Source organism: Gnatocerus cornutus, unplaced genomic scaffold, assembly GCF_029298725.1.
Source record: "Gnatocerus cornutus isolate USDA-ARS CGAHR unplaced genomic scaffold, icGnaCorn1.1 ctg00000023.1, whole genome shotgun sequence".
Taxonomy (NCBI): domain Eukaryota; kingdom Metazoa; phylum Arthropoda; class Insecta; order Coleoptera; family Tenebrionidae; genus Gnatocerus; species Gnatocerus cornutus.
In genome coordinates this window covers 4,281,504-4,307,194 of record NW_028275375.1, presented here as the reverse complement: position 1 = coordinate 4,307,194, position 25,691 = coordinate 4,281,504, and the positions used below count along the sequence as shown (strand labels likewise).

At 30.1% G+C, this 25,691-nt stretch overlaps 1 protein-coding gene across 1 annotated transcript in view; it reads right to left on the bottom strand.

Moving 5' to 3' along the window:
- The window catches only part of LOC148166463 (torso-like protein), a 27,331-nt gene extending 1,640 nt beyond the window's left edge, over positions 1–25,691 (bottom strand). The window contains exons 1-2 of the mRNA XM_088048930.1: positions 25,493–25,691; positions 6,065–6,721 (exon numbers count right to left, since the gene is read on the bottom strand). Of these exons, the coding sequence (XP_087905056.1) occupies positions 6,065–6,703 (639 nt within the window). The 5' untranslated portion in view covers positions 6,704–6,721; positions 25,493–25,691. The remainder of the gene's footprint in view (positions 1–6,064; positions 6,722–25,492) is intronic.

Genomic DNA, 25,691 nt, shown 5'->3' with positions numbered 1-25,691 from the left:
ATTCAAAATTTTTGAAGAAGAAACAGTTTTTAAAAAGTTTTATTTTGAAATGAGCCAAAAAGTATCCACCAATTTCTATTAAATTCCGTAAGTTTGGTTGTTTTAATCCCAAAGTGATAAAATTTGGAGGATTTACTAATCTCGACTTGTTTATTAACTGTGCTAAAATTCAAAATTTTTGAAAAAGAAACACAGTTTTTAGAAAAATTTTTCCACGAATTTCTATTACATTTTGTAACTTTGGCTGTTTTAATTCCAAAACGATAAAATTTGGAAAATGTACTAATTTGGACTTGTTTATTAACTGTACTAAATTTCAAAATTTTAGAACAAGAAACACAGTTTTTAGAAATTTTCATTTTGAAATAGACTAAAAAGTTCCACTAATTTTTATTAAAATTTGTAACTTTGGCTGTTTTAATCCCAAAACGATGAAATTTGGAGACTAGTTTCGACGTGTTTATTAACTGTGCTAAAATTCAAAATTTTTGAAGAAGAAACAGCTTTTAGAAAGTTTTATTTTGAAATGAGCCAAAAACTTCCACCAATTTCTATTAAATTCCGTAAGTTTGGCTGTTTTAATCCCAAAGCGATGAAATTTGGAGGATTTACTAATTTCGACTTGTTTAATAACTGTAACAAATTTCAAAATGTTAGGGCAAGGAACACAAATTCTAGAAATTTTGATTTTGAAATGAGCCAAAAATTCGATCAATTTCTATTAATTTCCGTAACTTTTGTTGTTTCAATCCTAAAACGATGTAATTTGGAGATTTTATTAATTTCGACTTGTTTATTAACTGTGGTAAATTTCAAAATTTTAAAACAAGAACACAGTTTTTAGAAATTTTTATTTTGAAATGGGTCAAAAAGTTTCACCAATTTCTATTAAATTTCGTAACTTTGGCTGTTTTAATCCCAAAACGATGAAGTTAGGAGGTTTTACTAATTTAGACTTGTTTGTTGAGTGTGCTAAATTTCAAAATTTTAGTTCAAGAAACACGAATTCTAAAAATTTTTATTTTGAAATGCGCCAAAAATTTGTTCAATTTCTATTAATTTCCGTAACTTTGGCTGTTTCAATCCTAAAACGATGAAATTTGGAGATTTTTTTTTTTTCGACTTGTTTATTAACTGTGGAATATTTCAAAATTTTAAAATAAGAAACAGTTTTTAGAAATTTTTATTTTGAAATGGGTCAAAAAATTTCACCAATTTCTATTAAATTTCGTAACTTTAGCTGTTTTAATTCCAAAACGATGAAGTTTAGAGGTTTTACTAATTTAGACTTGTTTGTTGAGTGTGCCAAATTTCAAAAATTTTAGGTCAAGAAACACGAATTCTAAAAATTTTTATTTTGAAATGAGCCAAAAAGATCATCCAATTTCTATTAATTTCCGTAACTTTGACTGTTTTAATCCCAAAACAAAAAAATTTGGAGATTTTACTGATTTCGACTTATTTCTTTACTATGCTGAATTTCAAAATTTTAGAACAAGAAACACAGATTTTCGAAATTTTGATTTTAAATTGGACCACCAACTTGTATTACAATTTATAACTATGGCTGCTTTAATGCCAAAACGATGAAATTTGGAGGTTTTATTAATATCGACCTGTTTATTAACTGTGCCAAATTTCAAAATTTTAGAGCAAGGAACATAGTTTTCAGAAATTTTTATTTTGAACCGGGCCAAAAAGTTCCATCAATTTGTATTAAATTTCGTAACTTTGGCTGTTTTAATCCCAAATCGATGAAGTTTGGAGGTTTTACTAATTTAGACTTGTTTATTAACTGTGCTAAATTTCAAAATTTTTGAGCTAAAAACACAGTTTATAGAAATTTTTATTTTGAAATAAGCCAAAAAATTTCAAAAAAATAAAATAAAAAATATTTCTAGAATTTAAGAAAAATATGTTGTAAACTGAATGTTTAGAGGGAGTCCAATGGGAATCCGAGGAATCTCAGGAAGATAAAGATTCCAAAAAATGTAAAGAATCCTTAGAATTCAGAAAATTAAATAAATTTGAAAATTTTAGGTCAAGAAACACGAATTCTAAAACTTTTTATTTTGAAATAAGCCAAAAAGTTCAACCAATTTCTATTAATTTCCGTAACTTTGGCTGTTTCAATTTTAAAACCATGAAATTTGGAGGTTTTACTTATTTCGACTTGTTTATTAAATCAAAATTTTAAAACAAGAAACACAGTTTTTAGAAATTTTGATTATGAAAAAAGTTCCACCAATTTCTATTAAATTTCGTAACTTTTGCTGTTTTAATCCCAAAATAATGAAATTTGGAGGTTTTACTAATTTCGATCTGTTTATTAACGGTGCTAAATTCCAAAATCAAAAGTCAAAAAATAGAGATAATTGATATCCAAGAGCAGATTTTATAATTTTCTTACATTAGCGACCGATTTCGAGTGAATGTAAATCACTGCAAATTACGCAATTCCCTTTTAAAGCTCCAATAACTGTTGCGTTGATTTTTTCTGTTTTTAACTTTACGTAAGAGTTCAACATCCAACCGAATAAAGCAGACAATTTATAACCATATTAGACCCGAATTCATGGTCGCGTCTAAATATTTCACAGCCACGGATAATTAAATTAAATTAAATTAAAAAAAAAAATCGCTGTGCCGTTACTTGCAGGAATTTTCGTTTAGAATTTCGCAATTTGCTTCACCAATTTCACATTTTGTAACATCTCTTTTTGAGAAACCTCTGATGTAACATGATTAATGAGAGCGAACCAATTCCAATTAATGGTAATTCCGTATGGGAGTTTGACTGATGCACGGCAAAACAAATCGCTTTGGAAAACAGGTACTTTTTATTTTTAATTGCGTAAAATACGATAAGTACCAAGGCTAAATAATGGAGAATAATAAAAATTAATTACCAAGAAGACACGGAACTTGGAATTACCGTCGAAAAACAATAGTTTTTGATTAGTCAGGGTCAAGAAGCAATGTTGGGGTCACTTTGCAATAAACACGTAATTATACTTAATACGGGATGTACTCGGAATTGAATGTAAAATTGCTCTTTAATTTCAGTAATTTCCGTGTTCCAGGATAATTATTTTTTTGGTAAATATCATAGATAACAGAAAACACGGAAATATGTATCATCAGACAAAATCCAGCAACGCCAAAGGGAGCAAATAACAAAAATAAAAGCCACGAATGGGCCCTGATTTCAAAGCGGAAATGGAATAATTCCCGGGGACTAAATGTACTTATCTCAATTAAAACGATGAGGTAGCGTCTGTAAAAGACATTGATCTTTTAAGTGTATTAAAAGGTATTTGTTCAAAGGAGTCGAGAAAAGTCGTTTAGTAAATAGAGGAACTCCTTCGTCTGGAAAACCAATATCTAGTTATGAGAAAATGCGACTTTATCGTACGGAATTTCATAACAGCAAATTTAGACTTTAAACTTCCAAATTTTCTGTTTCCAGGGGCGGTTTAAGGTCGGTTGTGTCTAATTTCTACGTGTGTTTTTCTTTATGATTTTCTTTAAATTCTCCTTGTTAAATAAGATTTTTTCTACCGTTTTTAGCTTTGTGCTATTCCACACTTGTTGCTATAGCTTGAGTCACATAGCAACCTAGCAAATACACACAAATAGTTCATTGTTTATCGTCAAGGATTTCTTTTGCACGATTAAACAAAGATGCGTAATCGTAGAAAAAGTGTAGTGTAAAACTCGCGTGGAATATCCATTTAATCCAATAATTTCGTTTGTTTCAATATTCTCTATTTTCATATTCCTGGAAATGTTTGAATTTTATCTGTTTTTTCTCTTTTGATTTTGTCCATTTTAGACTTTCTGGATGTGACGATCTAATTTTTTGGGTTCTAAGGATTTTTTACATTCTTTGGAATTTTTATCGTCTTGAGATTCCTCGCATTATCATTGGACTCCCGCTTAACATTCAGTTCTTATTATATTTTTCTTAGATTCTCTTGATTTTTTCCACTTTATTTGTTTGAAATTAAAAAAAAATAAGAACTTTTTGGCCCATTTCAAAATAAAAATTTCTAAAAACTGTGTTCTTTGGTCTATAATTTTGAAATTGAGCACAAATAATAATCAAGTCAAAATTAGTAAAACCTTCAAGTTTTATCGATTTGGGATCAAAACGGCCAAAGTTACGAAATTTAATAGAAATTGGAGAAACTTCTTGACTTATTTTAAAACGAGAATTTCTAAAAACTGTGTTTCTTCCTCTAAAATTTTGAAATTTAGCACAGTTAATAAACAAGTTCAAATTAATAAAACCCTAAAATTTCATCGTTTTGGGATTAAAACTGCCAAAGTTACGAAATTTAATAGAAATTGGTGGAACTTTTTGGCCCGGTTCAAAATAAAATTTTCTGAAAATTGTGTTCCTTGTTCTAAAGTTTTAAAATTTAGCACAGTTAATAAACAAGTCGATATTAGTAGAACCTCCAAATTTCATCGTTTTGGCATTAAAACAGTCAATGTTACGGAATTTAATAGAAATTGGGGAAATTTTTTGACTCATTTTAAAACGAAAATTTTTGAAAACTGTGTTACTTTTTCTAAAATTTTTAAACTTAGCACAATTAATAATCAAGTCGAAGTTAGTAAAACCTCCAAATTTCATCGTTTTGGGACTAAAACTGCCAAAGTTACGGAATTTAATAGAAATTGGAGAAACTTTTCGGCCCATTGTAAAATGAAAATTTCTAAAAACTGTGTTTCTTGCTCTAAAATTGTAAAACTTAGCACAATTAATAATCAAGTCGAAAATTGTAAAACCTTTAAATTTCATCGTTTTGGGATTAAAACTGCCAAAATTATGAAATTTTATACAATTTGGTGGAACTTTTTGGCCCGGTTCAAAATAAAAATTTTTGAAAACTGTTTTTCTCGTTCTAAAGTTTTAAAATTTGGCACAGTGAATAAACAAGTCGATATTCGTAAAACCCCCAAATTTCATCGATTTGGCATTAAAACAGTCAAAGTTACGGAATTTAATAGAAATTGGGGAAACTTTGTGACTTGTTTTAAAACGAAAATTTCTAAAAACTGTGTTTCTTCCTCTAAAATTTTGAAATATAACACAGTTAATAGACAAGTTCAAATTAGTAAAACCTCCAAATTTCATCGTTTTGGCATTAAAACAGTCAAAGTTACGGAATTTAATAAAAATTGGGGAAATTTTTTGACTCATTTTAAAACGAAAATTTCTGAAAACTGTGTTACTTTCTCTAAAGTTTTAAAATTTAGCACAGTTAATAAGTAAGCCCAAATTAGTAAAACTTACAAATTTCATCGATTTTGAATTAAAACTGCCAAAGTTACGAAATTTAATAGAAATTGGTGGAACTTTTTGGCCCGGTTCAAAACAAAAATTTCTGAAAACTGTGTTCCTTGCTCTAAAGTTTTAAAATTTGACACAGTTAATAAACAAGTCGATATTAGTAAAACCTCCAAATTTCATCGTTTTGCCATTAAAATAGTCAAAGTTACGGAATTTAATAGAAATTGGGGAAACTTTTTGACTTCTTTCAAAACGAAAATTTCTAAAAACTGTGTTTCTTCCTCTAAAATTTTGAAATTTTGCACAGTCAATAAACAAGTTCAAATTAGTAAAACCCTCAAATTTCATCGTTTTGAGATTAAAACAGCCAAAGTTACGAATTTAATAATAAGTAGGGGTAATTTTTGGTTCGTCTTTATTTCTAAAAACTTTTCAATTAAAAATCAAACAAATTGTTTTTAATTTTCAACCTATTTGTTATTAATTAACATTCTAACAAATGTAAAATGTGCGTTGCAATCATTTATGAACTTTAATTTAACTTGAGACCATGGTCTAACGGTGAATGGATAACAAAAAATCTAATTTTCCAACTAATTGTTAATTAAAATATAATTAGAAATGGGAAGTGAATGACTCTGGTAAAAGTCAGAAAATAATGGAAATACAGTTTGAGAGTTTTGAAATCAAATAAAAGAAAAGTGTATTTTTCTGTTTGTTTTCCAAACTCCAAACTCCAAATCGGCGCTTCTTTTAAACTACCTGGTAAAGCGAATTCCCCGTCACATAAGAGTCTATATAGTGCGATCCATACTTCCTGATGAACCTCGACACACTGCTCACATCACCAACTTGAATGTTGTCAATTTCCCGCGCCACCGCGTCCACCAAGTTCACATTATTCGGGATCGTACTCAACTTAACACTATCCCTAAACCGCGCCAGTCTTATCAGCACATAACAGTGTTCCTTATGCACGAACGAGGAATTAATCCCCAAATTCCTGGCCAACGCGTCCGGCGACCAACTCGCCGTGAACGCCTTCCACGGATTGTCCAACCTCTCGAAATTAAAGTCTCTGAAATACGCCTGCACCAGCTGCTTCAAATTGTCGCAGAACTCCATATGAAAATCCCCCGCAAACACCCTCCTCTGCTTCTTCGGCACTTTGCTCGGATGCACCACGTACTTCTCCAACCCGTCGAAGATGTCGATCGTCGGCTCCCGGAAGAGAAACTCCGAGTCGTTCCGAGGCACCACTTTCATGCTGAGACTGAGGTAGCCGTAGCGCGTGAAGAGGTCGACGGAGCGGCCGGCGCGCAGCTGGGACTCTTCTTGGACGTCGTCTCCGTAGGCAGAGAGCGCGGTCAGCAGCACGAGCAACTGCGCTCGGCCCCACATTCTCGCCGCGACTGACACCTGAAACAGAGGATAGCGTGCACAAGGTGAGTCCTTGGGTGCGCGCGCGGTGGGGCTTAATTGGAGAGTTAATTGCGCCCCTCGAATGCAACTGGAGCCGCGGTTCGCGAGACGGTTGTTCACCCGGGACAAGGACGGGATGGTATGCGTCCGGCGGTGGAATCCCGTCGAGCAGGATCGATCCGAGACCGCCACCAGGTGCAGGGGAATTACGCGGACCTTCATCCTCCAAGAAAGCGGATTATTGTGCGCAGAGGACGACACTGAGATTAAGATAATTGCGAAGAAATTGTTCAAATGAGACGTTAATTAAGCGATAAATACTTAATTAAACAATTTTTGCTAAAAGGCTTTGAGACCGCCACCAGGTGCAGAAGAATTACGCGGACCTTCATCCTCCAAGGAAGCGGATCATTGTGCGCCGAGGACGAGACCGAGATTACGATGATTGCGAAGAAAATGTTCAAATGAGACGTTAATTAAGCGATAAAGGCGATAAATACTTCATCAAACAGTTTCTGCTGAAAGGCTTTGAAAGGCACTTCATTTTACTGTCTCCGTTGGTACGACCTTCTTAATTTTTTCCGACTGTTACAAGTTGGCAACAATTAAAAGCATTTACATTCGTAATCAGATCTATTTAGGGCGACCATATTGTTGATCGGAAAATGAGAGCGGTGAAATTATAGAAATTATTCGTGTTTTGTAATGAAAAATGCAATTCTTAGTGCATATGGCAAACAACAAAACACAATAAAAATTTTATGGTCTTCATTGTTAATAACTTTTCCGCAATATTTCTTAATTACCATTTGTTTTTAAGCGATAAGTTTAAATGAACAAAAAAAGGAAAAAAGTTTATGAACGTGCTTGCAAAATTTCATCGTTTTGGCATTAAAACTGCCAAAGTTATCAAATTGGTGGACTTTTTGGCCCATTTCAAAATAAAAACTTTTGGAAAACTGTTTTTTTTTTGCTCTAAAATTTTGAAATTTAGCACAGTTACCATACAAATTGAAATTAGTGAAACGCCCAAACTTCATCGCTTTGGGATTAAAACAGCCAAAGTTACGAAATTTATCAGAAATTGGAGGAACTTTTTTGGATCATTTCAAATGTCTTCCTTGTTCTAAAGTCTTAAAATTTAAAACAGTCAATAAACAAGTCGATCTTAATTAAACCTCCAAATTTCATCGTTTTGGCATTAAAACAGTCAAAGTTACGGAATTTAGTAGAAAAATTGGGAAAACTTTTTGACTCATTTTAAAACGAAAATTTCTAAAAACTGTGTTACTTCTTCTAAAATTTTAAAATTTAGCACAGTTAATAAACAAGCCCAAATTAGTAAAACCTCCAAATTTTGTCGATTTAGAATTAAAACGAAATTTAATAGAAATTGGTGGAACTTTTTTGGCCCATTTTAAAATGAAAAATTCTAAAAACTGTGTTTCTTGCTCTAAAATTTTGAAATTTACCACAGTTAATAAACAAGTCGAAATTAGTAAAATCTCCCAATTTCATCGTTTTAGGATTGAAACAGCCAAAGTTACGGAAATTAATAAAAATTGATCGAATTTTTGGCTCATTTCAATATCAAAATTTCTAGAATTTGTGTTCTTTGCCCTAACATTTTGAAATTTGCCATAATTAATAAACAAGCTGTTAGTAAAACCTCAAAAGTTAATTGTTTTGGGATTAAAACCGTAAAACTTATGAAATTTAATAGAGATTGGCTAAATTTTTTGGCTCACTTCAAAATGAAAACTTTTAAAATTTGTTTTTCTTGTTCTAAAATTTTGAAATTTAGCCCAGTGAATGAAAAAGTCCAAATTAGTAAAATCTCCAAATTTCATCGTTTTGGGATTAAAACAGCCAAAAGTACGAAATGTATCAGAAATTGGTGGAACTTTTAGGCTCATTTCAAAATTAAAATTTCTAAAAATTATGTTTGTTGCTCTAAAATTTTGAAATTTACCACAGTTAATAAACAGGTCGAAACTAGTAAAACCTCCAAATTTCATCGTTTTGGGATTAAAACAGCCAAAGTTACGAAATTTATCAGAAATGGGTGTAACTTTTTGGCTCATTTCAAAATTGAAATTTCTAAAAATTTGGTGTCTTGCTCTAGAATTTTGAAATTTAACTCAGTTAATAAACAAGTTAAAATTAGTAAATTCTCCAAATTTCATCGTCTTGAGATTGAAACAGCCAAAGTTACGAAATTTAATAGAAATTGAAAGAACTTTTTAAAATAATTTCAAAATGAAAACTTCTAAAACCTGTTTTTCTTGCTCTAAAATTTTGAAATTTAGCACAGTTAATAAACAAGTACAAATTAGTAAAACCGCCAAATTTCATCGTTTTGGGATTAAAACTGCCAAAATTACGAAATTTTATACAATTTGGTGGCACTTTTTGGCCCGGTTCAAAATAAAAAATTTTGAAAACTGTGTTCCTTGTTCTAAAGTCTTAAAATTTAAAACAGTTAATAAACAAGTCGATTTTAATTAAACCTCCAAATTTCATCGTTTTGGCATTAAAACAGTCAGAGTTACGGAATTTAATAGAAATTGGGGAAACTTTTTGACTTATTTTAAAACGAAAATTTCTAAAAACTGTGTTACTTCTTCTAAAATTTTAAAATTTAGCACAGTTAATAAACAAGCTCAAATTAGTAAAACCTCCAAATTTTATCGATTTTGAATTGAAACAGCCAAAGTTACGGAAATTAATAGAAATTGATCGAATTTTTGGCTCATTTCAATATAAAAATTTCTAGAATTTGTGTTCCTTGCCCTAACATTTTGAAATTTGCCATAATTAATAAACAAGCTGTTATTAGTAAAACCTCAAAAGTTAATTGTTTTGGGATTAAAACCGTAAAACTTATGAAATTTAATAGAGATTGGCGGAATTTTTTGGCTCATTTCAAAATGAAAATTTTTAAAATCTGTTTTTCTTGTTCTAAAATTTTGAAATTTAGTCCAGTGAATGAAAAAGTCCAAATTAGTAAAACCTCCAAATTTCATCGTTTTGGGATTAAAACAGCCAAAGTTACGAAATGTATCAGAAATTGGTGGAACTTTTAGGCTCATTTCAAAATTAAAATTTCTAAAAATTATGTTTGTTGCTCTAAAATTTTGAAATTTACCACAGTTAATAAACACGTCGAAACTAGTAAAACCTCCAAATTTCATCGTTTTGGGATTAAAACAGCCAAAGTTACGAAATTTATCAGAAATGGGTGTAACTTTTTGGCTCATTTCAAAATTGAAATTTCTAAAAATTTGGTGTCTTGCTCTAGAATTTTGAAATTTAACTCAGTTAATAAACAAGTTAAAATTAGTAAATTCTCCAAATTTCATCGTTTTGGGATTGAAACAACCAAAGTTACGAAATTTAATAGAAATTGGAAGAACTTTTTTAAATAATTTCAAAATGAAAATTTCTAAAATCTGTTTTTCTTGCTCTAAAATTTTTAAATTTAGCACAGTTAATAAACAAGTCTAAATAAGTAAAACCTCCAAAGTTCATCGTTTTGGGATTAAAATAGCCAAAGTTACGAAATTTAATAGAAATTTGGCCTATTTTAAAATATTTTTTTTTAAATTGTGTCTTGCTTTAAAATTGTGAAATTTAGCACAGTTAATAAACCAGTCGAAATTAGTAAATCCCTCAAATTTCTTCGTTTTGGGATTAAAACAGCCAATGTTACGAAATTTAATAGAACTCATGTCAAAATAAAAATTTCTAATATCTGTTTTTTGCTCTAAAATTTTGAAATTTAGCATAATTAATAAACAAGTTAAAATTAATAAGACCATTAGATTTCATCGTTTTGGGATGAAAACTGCCAAAGTTACGGAATTCAATAAGGAGTGGTGGACAGTTTCGACTAGTCTTCAAAATAAAAATTTCTCAAAAATTTTGTTTCTTGCTCTAAATTTTGAAACTTAACACAGTTGATAAACAAACCGAAGTTAGTAAAACCGCAAATTTTCACTCTTTAAGGATAAAAACTGCCAAAGTTACGTAATTTAATACTTAGAAAAGTGGATATTTTTGTTTCGTTTTCAAAATGAAATCGCGTTTTCAAAAACCGTTAAAAGTAATAAAAATTTCAAGGAAATAAAATCCGAAAAATCGGAGAATTTGAGACAACAGAATACCCAAAATTCTGGAAACTATAGAATCTAGGAAGACTTCCCGTTTACCGACCAGTCAACCAAAACTTTTCCGTTGTTTACATGCATTTTAAACTATTCATCAAGGAATGAATAAACTCGAAAGTGTTAGATAATTCAATGAATATTGAACCATTAGAATACAAACTGAAAGTTGTGATATTAAAGTTAACACAATTCATTGTTCTACCTCAAAAAATTACGGATATAAATGTTTTGTTGTTTTCGCTTCAAAACGTATTTACGCTGGTATTTCTTTGTAAAATCTTTATAATTACATATTTCTACCAGAATCGGTTTCGTGGTATTTGTTCATTGTACTTGATTAGATTTTAGTCAAAATCACGAGTCACGCTCGACCTTGTCATAATAATTTCAGAAATATTGACATTACGTCTTCAGCAAAAAAAAACAACAGAACAAAACAGAAGAGAAAGTCCGCGCATTATGAATGGTGATCACAAAAAGAATGCTGCATATTTCATCAACACAAGTTAACTAACGATAACGGAATCAGAATAATTTGGACAAGTTGCACCACCTCTGAGAACAACAAAAATTTGACTGTCTTTCATTTTTCCCACATGTTTATTGAGCAGTTACCCATCCATCATTGTTTTCATTTTGCAAGACATAATTTACGTCGCGAAACGAAAACTAACACTGATTAGTTATTGTCTTTAAAGTAGGTGAGACTTTCACCGAACCGTTCTAATCAGTCTTTGGATTTTTCAGAGATTTGAGTGGCTGCTAAGAAATGCACCCCATTACTTAAATCTTGCTCTTTTGTCACGATTTCGTAAGATTGAATCGCTTGGAAAACGCACGATTTGGGTCAGAATCGTGGATTTTGCGCTATCAGGGTATTGGCTACGAGGAGAATTGGAAGATTAGCATGTGCACTTTAAATTTTAATAGAATTGGCCCTGCAATTTGCCAATCTGGCCAAAATGTTCCATCTAGTTCTATTAAAACTTTGACTGTTGTAATCCCGCAACATGAAATTTGGAGGTTTTACTGATTTAGACCTGTTTATTAACTGAACTAAATTTCAAAATTTTAGGACAAGAAACACAGTTTTTAGAAATTGTCATTTTGAAATGGGCCAAAAAGTTCCACCAACTTTAATCCCAAAATGAAGAAATTTGGAGGTTTGACTAATTTCGATTCGTTTATTAACTGTGCTAAATTTCTAAACTTTAGAGCAAGAAACACAGATTTTGAAAATTTTTATTTTTAAATGGACCAAAAAGATCCAACAACTTCTATTAAATTTTGTAACTTTGGCTGTTTTGATCTCAAAACGATGAAATTTGGAGGTTTTACTAACTTGGGCTTGTTTATTAACTGTGCTAAATTGTCAAAATTTTGGAGGAAGAAACACAGTTTTCAGAAATTTTCATTTTGAAATGGGCCAAAAAAGTTTCACCAATTTCTATTAAATTTTGTAACTTTGGGTGTTTTAATAACAAAACGATGAAATTTGGGGGTTTTACTAATCTCGACTTGTACGTTAACTGTGGTAAATTTCAAAATTTTAAAACAAGAAACGGGGTTTTTAGAAATTTTCATTTTGAAACGGACAAAAAGTTCCACCAACTTTAATTAAAATTCATAACTTTGGCTGCTTTAATCCCAAAATGAAAAAATTTGGAGGTTTTACTAATTTCGATTTGTTTATTAACTGTGCTAAATTTCAGAACTTTAGAGCAAAAAACACAGATTTTAAAAATTTTTATTTTTAAATGGACCAAAAAGTTCCACTAACTTTTAATAAATTTCGTAACTTTGGCTGTTTTAATGCCTTAACGATTAAATTTGGAGGTTTTACTATCTTCGACTTGTTTATTAACTGTGCTAAATTTCAAAACTTTAGAGCAAGAATTAGTTTTTACAAATTTTTATTTTAAAATGAACCCAAAAGTTCCATCACTTTTTATTAAATTTTGAATTTTTGGCTGTTTTAATCCCAAAACATTGAATATTTTTTAGGGCGATATAAATACGTGCAATTAAGAAACTGTAGAATCGAAAACCTGGAAATCTAAGAAATTTTGAATATACAACAAATTTATTTTAGAAGAAGAAACAGAGTTATTAGAGATTTGCGTTTTGAAATGAGCTGAAAAGTTCTACCAATTTTTATTAAATTCCGTAACTTTGGCTGCTTTAATCTCAAAAGAATGAAATTTATACATTTTATTAATTTTAACTTGCTTATTACCTGTACTGAATTTCAAAACTTTAGAGCAAGAAACACAGATTTTAAAAATTTTTATTTTTAAATGGACCAAAAAGATCCAACAACTTCTATTAAATTTTGTAACTTTGGCTGTTTTGATCTCAAAACGATGAAATTTGGAGGTTTTACTAACTTGGGCTTGTTTATTAACTGTGCTAAATTGTCAAAATTTTGGAGGAAGAAACACAGGTTTTAGAAATTTTCATTTTTAAATGGACCCAAAAGTTCCACCAACTTTAATTAAAATTCATAACTTTGGCTGCTTTAATCCCAAAATGAAGAAATTTGGAGGTTTAACTAATTTCGATTTGTTTATTAACTGTGCTAAATTTCTAAACTTTAGAGCAAGAAACACAGATTTTGAAAATTTTTATTTTTAAATGGACCAAAAAGATCCAACAACTTCTATTAAATTTTGTAACTTTGGCTGTTTTGATCTCAAAACGATGAAATTTGGAGGTTTTACTAACTTGGGCTTGTTTATTAACCGTGCCAAATTGTCAAAATTTTGGAGGAAGAAACACAGTTTTCAGAAATTTTCATTTTGAAATGGGCCAAAAAAGTTTCACCAATTTCTATTAAATTTTGTAACTTTGGGTGTTTTAATAACAAAACGATGAAATTTGGGGGTTTTACTAATCTCGACTTGTACGTTAACTGTGGTAAATTTCAAAATTTTAAAACAAGAAACGGGGTTTTTAGAAATTTTCATTTTGAAACGGACAAAAAGTTCCACCAACTTTAATTAAAATTCATAACTTTGGCTGCTTTAATCCCAAAATGAAAAAATTTGGAGGTTTTACTAATTTCGATTTGTTTATTAACTGTGCTAAATTTCAAAACTTTAGAGCAAAAAACACAAATTTTAAAAATTTTTATTTTTAAATGGACCAAAAAGTTCCACTAACTTTTAATAAATTTCGTAACTTTAGGTGTTTTAATGCCTTAACGATTAAATTTGGAGGTTTTACTATCTTCTACTTGTTTATTAACTGTGCTAAATTTCAAAACTTTAAAGCAAGAATTACAGTTTTTACAAATTTTTATTTTAAAATGAACCCAAAAGTTCCATCACTTTTTATTAAATTTTAAATTTTTGGCTGTTTTAATCCCAAAACATTGAATATTTTTTAGGGCGATATAAATACGTGCAATTAAGAAACTGTAGAATCGAAAACCTGCAAATCTAAGAAATTTTGAATATACAACAATTTTATTTTAGAAGAAGAAACAGAGTTTTTAGAGATTTGCGTTTTGAAATGAGCTGAAAAGTTCTACCAATTTTTATTAAATTCCGTAACTTTGGCTGCTTTAATCTCAAAAGAATGAAATTTATACATTTTATTAATTTTAACTTGCTTATTACCTGTACTGAATTTCAAAACTTTAGAGCAAGAAACACAGATTTTAAAAATTTTTATTTTTAAATGGACCAAAAAGATCCAACAACTTCTATTAAATTTTGTAACTTTGGCTGTTTTAATCTCAAAACGATGAAATTTGGAGGTTTTACTAACTTGGGCTTGTTTATTAACTGTGCTAAATTGTCAAAATTTTGGAGGAAGAAACACAGTTTTTAGAAATTTTCATTTTTAAATGGACCCAAAAGTTCCACCACTTTTTATTAAATTTTGAATTTTTGGCTGTTTTAATCCCAAAACATTGAATATTATTTAGGGCGATACAAATACGTGCAATTAAGAAACTGTAGAACCGAAACCCTGCGAAATTTTGAATATACAACTAATTTATTTAATTTTTTTCGAATGGCATTCGCAAAGACAAAGTTAATAACAATTGAAACACGATAAAACGAACTGTAAAGTTACTTTCATATTTCACTTTTATCGCTAGGTCAAATGCTCCACTGCCAACATCGCAACATTGCTCGCTTTATTATAATAAAATTTTTATCTAATACACGCATATAATATAATTATAGTAATTTGTAACAAGTAAAATGGTTTAATTATAACTTATGTTAACCAAAGCAACGTGAGTTATTATAGAGATAACACACACATAATCCACCATTGTGTGCCAATGACATGTTATTAGGTGAAATTTGCGAAATATTGGATAAAACATTGTAGGGAATACGCAACGACAAAATCTAAAATAAATCTGGTTGGTAAAGTTTCCATTTCGTCGCCAAACCAACCGGAAGTTCTCCTTACATAACAAACATGTGATTTAATAAATCCGCGAGAGAAAAAGCATGTTGCGGATATTATGAATAATTACGTCACACCCAACCTAGAGGACAGCGGTCTAATTAATGAGGAGGCACCAAACTAATTGAATCACCAACAAATTATTCACTCGAAAGCAGCACAAAAGGTTTGCGGCTGTCTCGAATTATTCACAAACATTTGTTTTGGTCCAATTACACAATTTCAACGTCTTTACATAATAATTATCTACTCTGGAAACGGTTTCCGCCTTTAATACATTTATGAGATTAAGTAACTGGATTTGGGACAATGTCTCGCCGACCTTGCGTGCAGGATTTCGAAAATTTATCACTTTTCTTGATTGATTCGTGTGTTGAAAGTGAAGTTGGCACGAGGGGGCGAATGTGTGTCAAGTTAACGCGGGACTAGAAGCGCGGAATTTGGATAAACGGGAACTACGTTGCGGTTTTGTAAATCAATCGAAAGTGATTAATTTCCGTTAAATCAACAGTTGAGCTGGTTAATAATATTCAACGGCTAAAATTGGGAACAAAAAATTGATTCTGCAAGGTTGAAATGTGGGACCAGGAAGCGTAGGAATTGTCTTCTGTTTATAAAAGTGCGAAATTCAAGAGTCGATATTCTTGTGTTTCATAACAATAAAACGTTACCTTGGTTTGACGTAATGGTGAGATAAAAAAACTTGAATTTACCAAACAGTTGAGGATATAATTTATTAAATAAGTTATGTAAAATTGAGACTTTGAATGAAGACCGCAACGCAATTAGTGTTCACATTTAAACCACTAAATTTTATTTTTATGTCCACACTTTTGACTATTAGAACTGTTAAACAAGCGTATCTGAACTTTATATTGTGATAACAAAAGTAAAAACGAAAATCTAGTGGAAGTTTTTTGTTCGTTTTCGAAACAAAAATTTCTAAAAATTGTTTCATGTTCTACAATTTTGGAATTTAGCACAGTTAATAAACAAGTTAAAATTAGTAAAACCTCCAAATTTCATCGTTTTGTGATTAAAACAGCCAAAGTTACGAAATTTAATAAAAATAGGTTAAACTTTTAAGCCCATTTCAAATTGCAATTTCTAAAAACTGTTTCTTGTTATAAAATTTGGAATTTTGCAGAATTAATAAACAACCCGAAATTAGTAAAACCTCCAAATTTCATCGTTTTGGGGTTAAAACAGCCAAAGGTACGAAATTTAATATAAATTGGTGGAACTTTTTGGACCATTTTAAAATAAAAATTTCTAAAATCTGTTTTTGCCCTAAAAATTTGAAATTTAGCACAGTTAATAAACAAGCAAAAATAAGTAATACCTTAAAATTTCATCGTTTTAGGACTAAAACAGCCAAAGTTACAAAATTAATATAACTTGGTCGAACTTTTTGGTTCATTTTCAAATAAAAATTTATAAAAACTGTGTTTTTTTGTTAGAAAATTTTGAAATTTAGCATAGCCGATAAACAAGTTAAAATTAGTAAAACCTCCAAATTTCATCGTTTTGTGATTAAAACAGCCAAAGTTACGAAATTTAATAAAAATAGGTTAAACTTTTAAGCCCATTTCAAATTGCAAATTTCTAAAAACTGTGTTTCTTGTTATAAAATTTGGAATTTTGCAGAATTAATAAACAACCCGAAATTAGTAAAACCTCCAAATTTCATCGTTTTGGGGTTAAAACAGCCAGAGGTACGAAATTTAATATAAATTGGTGGAACTTTTTGGGCCATTTTAAAATAAAAATTTCTAAAATCTGTTTTTGCCCTAAAAATTTAAAATTTAGCACAGTTAATAAACAAGTCAAAATTAGTAAAACCTTCAAATTTCATCGTTTTGGAATTGAAATAGCCAAATTTACGAAACTTAATATAAATTAATGGACTTTTGGGTCATTTCAAAATAAAAATTTCTAAAAACTGTGTTTTTTTGTTATAAAATTTTGAAATTTAGCGTAGTCGATAAACAAGTTAAAATTAGTAAAACCTCCAAATTTCATCGTTTTGTGATTAAAACAGCCAAAGTTACGAAATTTAATAAAAATAGGTTAAACTTTTAAGCCCATTTCAAATTGCAAATTTCTAAAAACTGTGTTTCTTGTTATAAAATTTGGAATTTTGCAGAATTAATAAACAACCCGAAATTAGTAAAACCTGCAAATTTCATCGTTTTTGGGTTAAAACAGCCAAAGGTACGAAATTTAATATAAATTGGTGGAACTTTTTGGACCATTTTAAAATAAACATTTCTAAAATTTGTTTTTGCCCTAAAAATTTGAAATTTAGCACAGTTAATAAACCAGCAAAAATAAGTAATACCTTTAAATTTCATCGTTTTAGGACTAAAACAGCCAAAGTTACAAAATTTAATATAACTTGGTCGAACTTTTTGGTTCATTTTCAAATAAAAATTTATAAAAACTGTGTTTTTTTGTTATAAAATTTTGAAATTTAGCGTAGTCGATAAACAAGTTAAAATTAGTAAAACCTCCAAATTTCATCGTTTTGTGATTAAAACAGCCAAAGTTACGAAATTTAATAAAAATAGGTTAAACTTTTAAACCCATTTCAAATTGCAAATTTTTAAAAACTGTGTTTGTTGTTATAAAATTTGGAATTTTGCAGAATTAATAAACAACCCGAAATTAGTAAAACCTCCAAATTTCATCGTTTTTGGGTTAAAACAGCCAAAGGTACGAAATTTAATATAAATTGGTGGAACTTTTTGGACCATTTTAAAATAAAAATTTCTAAAATTTGTTTTTGCCCTAAAAATTTGAAATTTAGCACAGTTAATAAACAAGCCAAAATAAGTAATACCTTTAAATTTCATCGTTTTAGGACTAAAACAGCCAAAGTTACAAAATTTAATATAACTTGGTCGAACTTTTTGGTTCATTTTCAAATAAAAATTTATAAAAACTGTGTTTTTTTGTTATAAAATTTTGAAATTTAGCATAGTCGATAAACAAGTTAAAATTAGTAAAACCTCCAAATTTCATCGTTTTGTGATTAAAACAGCAAAAGTTACGAAATTTAATAAAAATAGGTTAAACTTTTAAGCCCATTTCAAATTGCAAATTTCTAAAAACTGTGTTTCTTGTTATAAAATTTGGAATTTTGCAGAATTAATAAACAACCCGAAATTAGTAAAACCTCCAAATTTCATCGTTTTGGGGTTAAAACAGCCAAAGGTACGAAATTTAATATAAATTGGTGGAACTTTTTGGGCCATTTTAAAATAAAAATTTCTAAAATCTGTTTTTGCCCTAAAAATTTAAAATTTAGCACAGTTAATAAACAAGCAAAAATAAGTAATACCTTAAAATTTCATCGTTTTAGGACTAAAACAGCCAAAGTTACAAAATTAATATAACTTGGTCGAACTTTTTGGTTCATTTTCAAATAAAAATTTATAAAAACTGTGTTTTTTTGTTATAAAATTTTGAAATTTAGCATAGTCGATAAACAAGTTAAAATTAGTAAAACCTCCAAATTTCATCGTTTTGTGATTAAAACAGCAAAAGTTACGAAATTTAATAAAAATAGGTTAAACTTTTAAGCCCATTTCAAATTGCAAATTTCTAAAAACTGTGTTTCTTGTTATAAAATTTGGAATTTTGCAGAATTAATAAACAACCCGAAATTAGTAAAACCTGCAAATTTCATCGTTTTTGGGTTAAAACAGCCAAAGGTACGAAATTTAATATAAATTGGTGGAACTTTTTGGACCATTTTAAAATAAACATTTCTAAAATTTGTTTTTGCCCTAAAAATTTGAAATTTAGCACAGTTAATAAACCAGCAAAAATAAGTAATACCTTTAAATTTCATCGTTTTAGGACTAAAACAGCCAAAGTTACAAAATTTAATATAACTTGGTCGAACTTTTTGGTTCATTTTCAAATAAAAATTTATAAAAACTGTGTTTTTTTGTTATAAAATTTTGAAATTTAGCGTAGTCGATAAACAAGTTAAAATTAGTAAAACCTCCAAATTTCATCGTTTTGTGATTAAAACAGCCAAAGTTACGAAATTTAATAAAAATAGGTTAAACTTTTAAACCCATTTCAAATTGCAAATTTTTAAAAACTGTGTTTGTTGTTATAAAATTTGGAATTTTGCAGAATTAATAAACAACCCGAAATTAGTAAAACCTCCAAATTTCATCGTTTTTGGGTTAAAACAGCCAAAGGTACGAAATTTAATATAAATTGGTGGAACTTTTTGGACCATTTTAAAATAAAAATTTCTAAAATTTGTTTTTGCCCTAAAAATTTGAAATTTAGCACAGTTAATAAACAAGCCAAAATAAGTAATACCTTTAAATTTCATCGTTTTAGGACTAAAACAGCCAAAGTTACAAAATTTAATATAACTTGGTCGAACTTTTTGGTTCATTTTCAAATAAAAATTTATAAAAACTGTGTTTTTTTGTTATAAAATTTTGAAATTTAGCATAGTCGATAAACAAGTTAAAATTAGTAAAACCTCCAAATTTCATCGTTTTGTGATTAAAACAGCAAAAGTTACGAAATTTAATAAAAATAGGTTAAACTTTTAAGCCCATTTCAAATTGCAAATTTCTAAAAACTGTGTTTCTTGTTATAAAATTTGGAATTTTGCAGAATTAATAAACAACCCGAAATTAGTAAAACCTCCAAATTTCATCGTTTTGGGGTTAAAACAGCCAAAGGTACGAAATTTAATATAAATTGGTGGAACTTTTTGGGCCATTTTAAAATAAAAATTTCTAAAATCTGTTTTTGCCCTAAAAATTTAAAATTTAGCACAGTTAATAAACAAGCAAAAATAAGTAATACCTTAAAATTTCATCGTTTTAGGACTAAAACAGCCAAAGTTACAAAATTAATATAACTTGGTCGAACTTTTTGGTTCATTTTCAAATAAAAATTTATAAAAACTGTGTTTTTTTGTTATAAAATTTTGAAATTTAGCATAGTCGATAAACAAGTTAAAATTAGTAAAACCTCCAAATTTCATCGTTTTGGGATTAAAACAGCCAAAATTACAAAATTTAATAGAAATTAGTGAAACTCTTTGGCCCATGTCAAAATAAAAATTTCTAAAAACTGTGTTTCTTGCTCTAAAATTTTGAAATTTAGCACAGTCAATAAACAAGCTAAAATTAGTAAAATCTCCAAATTTCATTGGTTTGGGATTAAAACTGCCAAAGCTACGAACTGTAATAGAAATTGGTGGAACTTCTTGGCTCATCTCAAAATGAAAAGTTTTAAAAACTGTATTTCTTGCTCTAAAATTTTGAAATTTAGTACAAGTCAAAATTAGTAAATCTCCCAAATTTTATCCATTTGGGATTAAAACAGCCAAAGTTACGAAATTTAACAGAAATTGGTGCAACTTTTTGGCTCATCTCAAAATAAAAATTTCTAAAAACTGCGTTTCTTGCTCTAAAATTTTGATTTTAGCACACTAAATAATCAAGTCAGAGTTAGTAAACCCTTTAAAATTCAATGTTTTCGGATGAAAACTGCAAACGTTAGAAAATTTTTTATTTTTAATTCGCCATCAGAATAAAAAATTTCGAAAAAGTGTTTCTTGCTCTAAAATTTATAATTTAACGCAATTTAAAAGTAGTAAAAACTCCAAATTTTGCTATTTTAGGTTTAAAACAGGCAAAGTAAATTTTAACGTCTCGGTGAATCCCAAAGTCCAAGTTATTATACCGGGTATTTTTAAAATACACTATAAAAAATTAAACACAATTTTTTTTATTTTTTTTAACGATATAAAAGAAAACACCTTTTACCACTTATTTGGAACACCACTGATGAAAATATCCACCTAAAAGAACAAACCTTGAATTGTTGCCAAGCAATCAAGACTAAATTCTTTAATCCAGTGGCGAACTGGAAATTTTGACTAAATATTTGATTAATTTTATCTCGAAAACGAAAATACTTCTACCTACAACATTTTTTGTCAATTGATTCTACTTGTCTGCACCAATTATCGTGTTTTGTTTGGTAGCGTATTTCAAAAACACCCTGTATAGTTCTAAGGACTCGTTTTTTTGGCGAGTTTCAACAAGCCACTCACAGGAAAAACTCGAAACTTAATTAAGACTATAAATTAAGACAGCTTTTGTAATTTTACAGCGAGCTAGTTCAACCACAGGAAGCGGAACTTCTTTCCTGCTAGCTTTCCTTGCATTTTTCTTCATTTTCAAGAGCTTCCAACCTAAACTCGGAATTTTATACAAAGAACCCAAAATTTAGATTAAATTTTTTACGACCTTCGCACTTTATACCTTCGAGCTTCATTGTATCGTACGTTCTTTGAACCGCAAGTTCTAAACACGATTTTAATTAAAGAAAGTGTTTCTTAAAATGGAAGCACTAGGTTACACATTACACGTAACGGACAAAAAAGGTAACTTTATTGTGAGAAATGCCACAACAATTCTTACCTTGAAACACATTTGTCTTCGTACAAACGAATATGAACAATACAAAGCAGTTTTATCTTGTGAAAATGGAGGTACAACAATGTTTTTATAGAGTTGGAAAGAATGTAATCTTAGATATCGAGATTCTGGTGCAACAAATATTTACAAAAACACATTCCTGCAACTTGGAAAAAAATTTCTCGCTTCAAAGGAATTTCCAAAATTTTCAAATCAACTCGGCCGATTCTCCCTAATTTTGAAAGTCATTTAGGGGAAATGAGTCACACCATGAATAAAACCCATTGTTACTAGCAAGTTACAAACTCATCCACCGTTGTACCGTTGAAGTCATGTTCAAGTCCACCTGCAAACTCGGTTGCTCAACTCGAAAATTTTTCATTCCACACGTGGTCTATTTATCCATCAAACTATGCACGCCACGTCATTTTTCAATCGGATCGATAATTCTACGATCGAAAGTGCGGCTATTAATTACCCGAACGTGTTCCGAATTTGCAACAATCAACCGTTGGGCAAGACAGCGGATATCCTCTGAAAATTCAACTTACGCAAACGATTTAACTACCATCACTTGTGGCACCCACAGGCAACTGATTATTGACCAGGTTGCTCCCCTTGAATCGGGCAGGTGTCCTGTAGAGGGGCCGAATTCACGCTCTCACTTTCACCCCTCGATTCCATTTCAGGCGAGTTTTCCGGAAGGATAAATGGGGTTCTTAACGCGGGTTTGGAGAGGACGAAGGTGAGAGTGGCGAGGAGGGAAAAGCGGAGAAACGTAAAATTTGATTGAATGACTGTCGGTTGGAAATGCGTGCTTCGTTTGGACAATTTGTCTTGGGTATGAATTATTCGGGATGTTTAAGAGGTTGCGAGGGCGAAGGATTCGTCCATCAAGAGCGCAAATGATCAGGAAGCTTGTTAGGATGTGTGTACTAAATAATATTATATATTTTAGAGATATTTTGATTAAATAACTCAGTTATTTGTTGTTGTACGTGAATTTCAAGTTCTGTTTTGAATTCTGTGCCAAATTCTGTGTAAAAGGGTTATAATAACGCAAGTTTATTTCAAAAAATAAGAGAGATATCGACATCAGAAGTTTGGCATAGTTTTAGCCATGAATTTTTGCGAAAAACTGCAACTTTCGACTTTTGGAAAATCTAAGAACTACTTTGTAGGTAAAAAACGCGAGAAAAACGATGACGCAAACCGCATCTTAATATCTGTAATAGTTTTCAAGATATTGAGCACTAATTGCTTCAAACCTTCAAAAATTTGGCCCTCTGGCGACAACCCAAAAATTCAAACGATCATAACTCAGTTATTTGTTGACTAAAATTCAAAATCCTTATGTTTTTGGATTCAGCGTGACATTCTGCGTAAAATGAGACCCAAATTTGTTAAGTTTGCTTAATAAATAAACGAGGCATTGGCCAAAAACTGCTTTGAAGAGGTCATTTTAGGGTGATTTTCAATCACTGTTTTCAAGGTGAAAACGACGTTTAATATCCTTGTGTTTATATAAATAGAAAGAAAAGCTCGAAATCTATCTACTGGCCAAATTTGAAATCTATTGAACAAATGGTTTACGAGATTTGGCCAAAAAACAAAAAATTGAAAAATTTTCATCGTTTGAGTCGGATTTTTTTTTTCGCAAAAAATCGACTATCGAATTTTGGGCTTTCGAATACATTTTCTAACGTAAAATGAGCCAAGAAAAATAATGGCACAAACCGCATTTCAATATCTCTAAAAGTTTCCGAGATATTTAACTTTGAAAATTGGGAAAAATAAGAAAAAATGAAAATCAACTATCCGAATCTTTGATCGGCCATAACTCAGTTATTTGTTGTCGGATCTGAATTTAAATCCCAGATTTGGAATCTGCGTAGAATTCTGCGTTCACTGATGTATAATAACTCAAGTTCACTCTAAAAAATAAGCGAGATATCGATATGAGAAATTTGGTATAGTTTCAATCATGAATGTTTGCGAAAATTTGCAAATTTCGACTATTGGAAAATCTAAAAACGATTTCTTATGTAAAAAATCGCGAGAAAAACGATGCCGCAAACCGCATTCCAATATCTGGAATAGTTTCCGAGATATCGAGCATGAATTGTTTCGAACCTTCGAAAATTTGTCCCTCTGGCGACAGCCCAAAATTTCAAACGGCCATAACTCGGTTATTTGTTGACGAAAATTAAAAAATTATTATGTTTTTGGATTTAGCGTGAAATTCTGCGTACAATGAGACCCAAATTTGTTGAGTTTGCTTAATAAATAAACGAGGTATTGGCCAAAAACTGTTTTGAAAACATCATTTTAGGGTGATTTTCAATCAATGTTTTCAAAATGAAAATGACGTTTAATAGCATTGAATTATACATCAGTCGAAAGAGGAGCTTAAAATCTATCTACTGGCCAAATTTGAGATTTATCGGACAAATAGTTTACGAGTTATGGCCAAAAATAAAAAAAATTGAAAATTTTCATCGTTTGAGTCGCATTTTTTTTTTCGCGAAAAATCGACTATCAAATTTTGGAGTTTTAAGCACTTTTTCTAACGTAAAATGAGCCGAGAAAAACGATGGCGCAAACCGCATCTCAATATCTCTAATAGTTTCCGAGATATTTAAGTTTGAAAATTGGGAAAAATAAGAAAAAATGAAAATCAACTATCCGAAACTTTGATCGGCCATAACTCAGTTATTTGTTGTCGGATCTGAATTTAAATCCCAGATTTGGAATCTGCGTAAAATTCTACGTTCACTGATGTATAATAACTCAAGTTTACTCTAAAAATAAGCGAGATATCGTATGAGAAATTTGGTATAGTTTTAATCATGAATTTTCGCGAAAATTTGCAAATTTCGACTATTGGAAAATCTAAAAACGATTTCTTATGTCAAAAATCGCGAGAAAAACGATGCCGTAAACCGCATTCCAATATCTGAAATAGTTTTCGAGATATCGAGCATGAATTGTTTCGAACCTTCGAAAATTTGACCCTCTGGCGACAACCCAAAATTTCAAACGGCCATAACTCGGTTATTTATTGACAAATTTTAAAAAATTAGCATATTTTTGGATTCAGCGTAAAATTCTGCGTAAAATGAGACCCAAATTTGTTGAGTTTGCTTAATAAATAAACGAGGTATTGGCCAAAAACTGTTTTGAAAACATCATTTTAGGGTGATTTTCAATCAATGTTTTCAAAATGAAAATGACGTTAAATAGCTCTGAATTATACAATATACATACAAGAATTTTCGCGAAGAACTCCAACTTTCAATTTTTGAAAAATCCAAGAATTATTTTTAAAAATGGCGACAAAACGATGGCGCAAAGCATTTTTAACACCAGTCGTAGTTCTAGTGAACAGTTTTTTTCAAAAATCTTGCATTACCACATTTATCTTAGCCATAAATTATTCTAATAAGCCTGCAAACGATCCAAAAATTGCCCCTCTATATTTATCACCTACTTGGTAATCATCTTGTTTATTTTATTTATTCATTAGTTTATCAAAATTCAACAAACACGCACTAATCTAATTACGCCGCGGCTCCACACTTCACATTCTTCACACTTTTCCAGTAAATTATCGACATTTTCCAATAACTCCTTTATCTCATTAATTTTCCCCGTTCCGAAAACTCAAACTTCGTTAACACATAATCCTAAAATCAGCTTACCTTCTAAGGCTTCACCACAAAGAACTCGCAACGCGTTTCCTGCACTAACTTTATTGTTTGCAAATCATGCTTAACTGCATTGTCTGTTTCCAACAACATGTTTTCCAGACAACGACTCGAATTGATACGTTATCGGCCACGAATAGCACCTCTGCTTGATCTTTCTTCTGTAGAAATGCCACTGAGATAACAGCTACCA